The sequence below is a fragment of the Acromyrmex echinatior genome, chromosome 16 (assembly GCF_024713525.1).
Source record: "Acromyrmex echinatior isolate Ae372 chromosome 16, ASM2471352v2, whole genome shotgun sequence".
Classification (NCBI taxonomy): domain Eukaryota; kingdom Metazoa; phylum Arthropoda; class Insecta; order Hymenoptera; family Formicidae; genus Acromyrmex; species Acromyrmex echinatior.
The window spans coordinates 5,662,682-5,669,516 of NC_141867.1; the positions used below are offsets into that span (position 1 = coordinate 5,662,682).

Genomic DNA, 6,835 nt, shown 5'->3' on the forward strand with positions numbered 1-6,835 from the left:
TATAGTCGTCGTTCGCTCGCATTGTGAAAACGTGCGAGGATGAGAGATGCACTAGTTTAGTGTCACTAGTTTATGTCTCTAAAAGGATAAGTTTTCCATTTTACTTACCAGTATTCTTATCGTTTCAGTACGAAAGGAGAACGAGGAACTGCTGAACTCCCTAAACAGAGATATTTCCGTGCCTGAGAACGTTACGGCGCCTCCCTAAGATGAGGCAATCTTTCGGACGGAAATGCATCGTCTGTCGATCTCGATTCGCTTTAGCCACGTGAACAAAGTTCTTGACTCGCGAGAAGCACGACGACATTTCACGGCAACGAACAACGTCATTCAGGAATCTACGTCGCCAACGAGTTTTAAGGAGACGTTCAGGCAATTCAGAGGAGAAATTTCGAGACGGTGAGAAAGAACGAGCCTTTGATCAGCAGTAATGCTGATTAGTTCGCAGTATTTTAACGTGACGCTCCAGAGATGCGTCCCTTTATACGGCGTACATGTATGTATCACAAAAACGTTATTGCGATGAGCTCGTGAAAGTCTGATCGCGGCATACCATATTGCGCTGTTGATTGTATTATCGCCGCGTTCGGAAACGTCACGTTGGTACATATATCTCGTATCGATGCAGACTAGGTGCCCTCAATTTCGAGCTTCGCCAATAAAGCTTCATTCCGATTAGAAACGCAAAACTAGAATACAATTTGAAGTACTAGTAAATTGGGTCATAAACTATTGAAATTGGCAGTACTTAATAGTACTTAATAGTACTTAATAGTAAAATTTGTTTATAATATACTAATGATAGATTATAAAATATTAACTCTTAATACACACGATGATTTTCCTTTACATAGTGAGTCTTTCGTGTCTGGATTTTATTTTCATCATTTCTACAAAAATTACATTAAAGAAAGTAATACAAAAATTATTAAGTATTTCTTGCATTGTTAGAAAATTTATGTTAAATTTAACACATTTCATGTGTCTCAAACAGTCCATTTAAATGTTAATTTAATATAAGATAAATATATTAGAAAATACAAATATTATTTCAAATGATAAACACAAAAAAATGTAATATTCACACAGTTTGTAAATAAACTGTGAAAGCATATTTTTTCAGTAAAATTAACATTTATGATATATTAAATTAACACATATTTTATTCATTCATCTTGTTAGAATTTACGTTTTAAAATTTATTTTTATGTCATTTGTTTATTTCCTCGTAAATTACGTTATGTTATTTTAATTCTAATAAATGTTAATTATTAATTTAACACAAACTATTTAAAAATTATGCATTTTGCGGGTTTTCTCCGGGTTTTCCGTGTCCAGATCCATTCTTGGAATGCCAACGTTTCGTGAACCTTACAGCATCAAGCTGCTCCTTTGATGAAGTGGACAAGAATGGATCTGGACACGGAGGAAATCCGCGAAACGCATCTTTATATAGAAAGCACCTATGGAAGCTTCAAGAATATTAACAAATTATTTAAATAACGTTTATTTAAATAACAATCATATTGTATTAAATCAATATTCGAATATGTTTAAAATTCAACAAAATTTTAACAAGGACTTGAATAAACCGTTTCCAATATGACATGAATACAAATACGAAATGTATTTTATTCTGTATATTTTAACATCTTTTTAGAAGGTATTTGTAAAGTTGTGTATTAAAAAAAGAAAAGAAAAGAGCATTATTTAGTCAAGTACTTCTGATATTTCCAAGAAAAGAAATACGCAAGACACAATTAATGATCCATTTTGTGTACTAAGGGTTAATATATATAATATTATTTATTATATAATATATAATAATTTATTAATTTAGTTGATCGAATAAATGCTTCACATTGAATTTGCCAATTTTTAATGTAGTTGCGATAAATCGTCTAATATACGTGATTTGTCATAATAAATACGAAGCAATTAAGAGCTCCTGATTTGCGTGGATGCGAGCAGTAACTCTTCAGGAACGCGATTACGATCTTCGACGAGAAGTTCGCGTAGTCTCATTGCGAAATTTATTTCGATGATAGATCGTACACTGAATGTCAACAACGAAAGAACGATTTAGAAGTCACGCGAGAATATGATGCTATGTGGCATTTGGCCGTCGGCGAAGCAATCGGTTGGTACATGAGACCTCTCGTCTATCTATGTACTTCTTTAAGTACGAAAGGATACGTGGTCCGAATCAGGTACACGGTAGTATCGATCTGCGAATATTAACATGTGGATACGAGTTTCATGAGTTTTACGCGGATCCGCGAGAAATCGTATCATTCAGACAAAACTGACATAGAGTGTAGACTCCTCGGTGCTTTTTTACATGTCTTCCAGGATGAGAAAGGACACGAGCTCAATGAACGGGGGCTCTCAAGCCGCCGATTTCTCGCGCTGACGACGGTCTTGGACATTTTCGTGCGTGTAGAAAGCTGTACATAAAAACGTTCGTTATTAACAATCGTTTGTAGTTACGCACGTAACGGGAGGATAATTGAGATAAGGGTCAAATTTGTTGTTGTCAATTGTAAGATAAATTGTCATAAAAGATACCCGCGGAGATCGCACGATTTAGGAAAGGGAGAGATGAAGAAACGGAGCACCATTGGCGATCGGTTATTAAATTGTGCGTGTACCTGCATGCGTGCGTGTGTGTTCGTCCGTACATGATTGTACGAGTAACGATACAATTCACGCCTCGCGCGCGAAACAACAAAGTATTTTTATTCACTTCACTCCGCTACTCCCAATGCAGTTTCCCATTTCGCTTTGTGACTAATTGCTTAAAGTTTTACCGGATATTTTTCGCCATGATGATGGCGATTCAGTAGGAACTTTTTCCGATACATTTATTCCGCAATCCCTTTATACAAGCATAGAAAATATTTGCCAAGCATTATTCGATCCTATAAATCTTATATTTCACAATTAAGAAATATTTGTAATTTCGCGATAGCGAAATGTATACTCTGTTTTTATAAATTTATTGAATTTTATAAAAGCAACTTCTATTATGTTATACAATATATTATCGTTACTCGCAGTAAAAACATTCTTGATTTTTATCATTGAATTTTTATTAATTCATTTGTTCTGTCTGATTGAAATTACTTTAATTTGAAACGTCAGGTCAAATCTCCGATGTCGTTAAAACATATGACGTTTCATGGCAGTAAAAGGATCAGTGATATACATATATTGATAAAATAAAATATAGCTTTTCGTACGTACACAATACTGTTTATGTATAACTGATAGGTACAATCTGGTTTATACTGAAAAATAACGTCACATTTGGCAACAAAAGTTCTCTGTGACACAACAGGGTCGAACTTCAATATTGCTAAGGTTGAAAGAAATTTATAGGAATTTTGTGAAAATCGCTTTCGTTCACGAAAGTTTTACGCGCGTTGAATAGAGAGTAAATTGAATCGTTCAGGTTGATATACAAACATTATTTTTTTAAAACTATGACATTTATCACATTGGTTCTCTCGCTGGTGCGCGAAGCACATTGAAATGTAAACGCAATTTTTTCCATGTGCCAATTTTATTTATTTTTCCATATGAATGTAGAAATAAACGTGATATTCCCGTAAAAACTAATTTTAAATAGAATATCGTTTTTCTTTTTCGAGAAATTCAGTCATAGTTTCGAATCCCTTCAAGTTGGTTAACGATCGCTACGGTTAACGCGGGAAGACTTTTTCTATCTGACAATGAGATAATGTACAATACGATAACGTCTATAAATACTGTCGGAATTTACACGCATATATGTATAGTGACACATTAGCCCCTAATGCCATTTCCGCGATGTAAAATTAACGCGACGCGGAATATCGCTTAAGGAACATAAAAGAAAGGCGAATTTTAGAATTTTCATGATTACTTGTTACCAAGCTCACGTATACGTCGAACGTAAGATAATATATACGTCTTCGAAATGTTACGATCGCGCGACAGATCGATCGCAGTGAGGAGCGGCAAGAAGAATTTTCTTCGTCTTTCGACCAATCTCTTCGACTCGTCAATTTCTCTGTCCTATGTGCCGAATTAACGCATCTGCGTTGCTCCGTTTCGCTGTCTATTCTAAAGGTAACCGTCCTGAGAAATTATGTTTCACCGCAAAAACCATTGTATTATATTTCGATCGCGTTTTATATCCTTTGCTCTATCTACGAACGACGATGCAGGCTCGATCGATCGACTGATCGCATACATTAGATGATTCATGGTAGAAGAAATCCAGATATGCTATTAAATATGCATATTTCTAATTAGCCAATGAGAATTGCATGTCAGATATCATTTTGTCGCGGTGATTTAAATCGATATCACATCATTATTTTTTTACTTACATATTTTTGTGTTTTTATTTAATTATGCTTACAATTGAATCTTAATTCTAGGAATTACATTAGGTTGCTCGTCTTTTTGACAGTATAGTCTAAATATGTCTATTTGAATATGGCTATAGATCTGGCATTTGAATTGTACGGAATTCATCTCGAGAAAGAGCACATCTGGATTTTTTCCACTAAGCATCAGATGATTGTTTATCGTCGTTGAAGGGAAATGATCAGTTTAACAGATACGTTCGCGTCGCACAATCAATCGGCAAACGTAGTCGCCGATTCCTCGCGATTTACATCGCATAAGGACGTAAGATAGAAATTATCAGTAATCGGTTTTTCGAGCGTATACAAGTTGGGCTTTCTTTTCTAGATAAAATTGGAGATCGTTATACGTTCGGAAGCACAGCCGATTTCGCTGATAAGCTTGTTAACGTAGTCTTAAAGCAGCTCACGGCCGTAGATCTCTCGCCGGAAATACCTCGGCCATAGTTCTCGATCGCTGATTGACTCGGTGACTCGGTGAAATACAATAATTCGCGCTATACGTTGTAAAAAACCTTTTCTATAAAGATATTCCCTTTTTTTACCTATAATTACTAATTTCTAGGGCCACTTGGTAGACGTTACATAGCGGACGAGGACCTTTTTTCACTAAGCCTGTCTCTCGCGACGATCCTTCACTCCTGTTTTTTTTTTGCGTACGCTTGGAGATCACTTGGCCTAACGCGAGAGATCCATTTAATAAGCGAGCTAATATATAGCTTAGTACTCGCGCGCTCGTGGCTTTACCCCGAGTATAGTCTCGAAGAGATCCCACGAGGGCGAATTGAGCTTGACGAGTGGTTGCGCATATAGTGGACATTAGAAACCTCGAGGATAAGCGGAGATAAAGAGAGAAAGAGAAATATTTGCGCTGGTCGCGTTTTTATTTCATACGACACTATGATACCACCGACGATAACGATATAATCCCTTTGTCAAGGCCGCACCGTACTTTAAGCCCTCGAGATACGTGATGCGTGTGCCAAATTTGTGTGTGTACTGCACGGTACGCACTCCAGTTCCCTTCGACAATCATAGTGCCGGTGTGAGTACGATCGCTTGTGTGTGCGTTTTTATCAGAGAAGGAGAGGGCATTTTCTGCGTCGCAACAATACGCGTGGCGTGGCTCGTTACACGAGCGACAAGCTCCAACATGGGAAAGGGTGAATGATTATCCGACCGTTGATCGCTCGGGATTGTCAAGCAGAAATGACTCTCATGCTTCTCATTGCTTCTTACTTTATAGCTTCGATATCGCGCTGGCAACTGCACGCATCCGCCGGCGGAAAAAATGTGTTCGCAATAAAAAAAAAAGATGAGGCACCGATAAAACGTACAAAATTTTAACTTCAAAACTTCAGTTCAAGAACAGTTGATTGCACTATCACTACTGCAATCAAGAGATTCGCGATTGTGAGAGAGGCACATAGCTCAATATTATCGAATTTCTCGAGTTTGAAAGAGATGTCAAGAATCTGTTTACTTTGAATATTTTCTGAATGTTTTCCAGAAATCATTTTCTTGAATCAATTAATTTCTTGTTTGGATATAGGCCGATAAAATCCTTGGTTGATACAATAAAATAATTTAGTTGAATCAGCTTGTCAAAATGTTTGATTATTGTAACATTTTACTTGTTTTTGATAAACAAGTTTATCAGATGTCAATGTTTATCAGGAACGAGTAAAATGTTACAATAACCAAATGTTCTGCTTCAACTAAATTATTTTATTGCAACCAAGGATTTTGTTTACCCATATCGAAACAAGAAATTACTTGATTCAACTAAATGGATTTTTCAGTGCATGTAATGTAGATAACAATTCCTAAAAAGAATGCAAAAATCATTATAGTTTTTTTCAATATGAAGAAAAAACCTGTCTTATATTTTTTATTTTTTATCACGCCAAAATCCTCAGTTAAATATACACTGAGAGCCTAGCAGGTTTCAAAACGATCATTTTCCTCATTTTTTTATGATGCGAAATAATCTTTTTAATATAATGCATATTAATAAGCAGTTTTGCGGTCTGAATACTATAAAATATGCATGCAGATAAACCTGCGATTTTTTTTTTCGGTAAAATTGGGCAACGTGCGTAACGTAAAATAAGCGGGATAAAAAGCTGTGTGCAAGTTTCATCTTGTCGCTCTCGTACGCGAGGCACGCGTGTTTTATTCAAGGAAAAGAGTCACGCGAGTGATGTATTCCGGGCACGCTGACGAGATTTTATGCCAGGGATTGTAGTAATATAATAATCTTGACCACACGAGGTGTGTATCATAGCGAGGCGTTTTGAGATGTTACAATGGATGAGATATTATAAAAAAAAAATTTATGTTTCTATATTGTAATAACGTTTATGTATAACGAAATTATTATAATGCAAAAATATACATACTAGTTGTCCGGTTTGCAA

At 35.9% G+C, this 6,835-nt stretch overlaps 1 protein-coding gene across 3 annotated transcripts in view; it reads left to right on the forward strand.

The window, feature by feature from the left end:
• Positions 1 to 6,830, forward strand: part of LOC105147114 (uncharacterized) — a 31,264-nt gene extending 24,434 nt beyond the window's left edge. For all 3 annotated transcript variants that reach the window (XM_087414790.1, XM_087414789.1, XM_087414791.1), the window contains exon 5: positions 129 to 6,830. In XM_087414790.1, coding sequence (XP_087270916.1) covers positions 129 to 208 — 80 coding nt within the window. In that variant the 3' untranslated portion in view covers positions 209 to 6,830. The remainder of the gene's footprint in view (positions 1 to 128) is intronic.
• Positions 6,831 to 6,835: the final 5 nt, after the last annotated feature.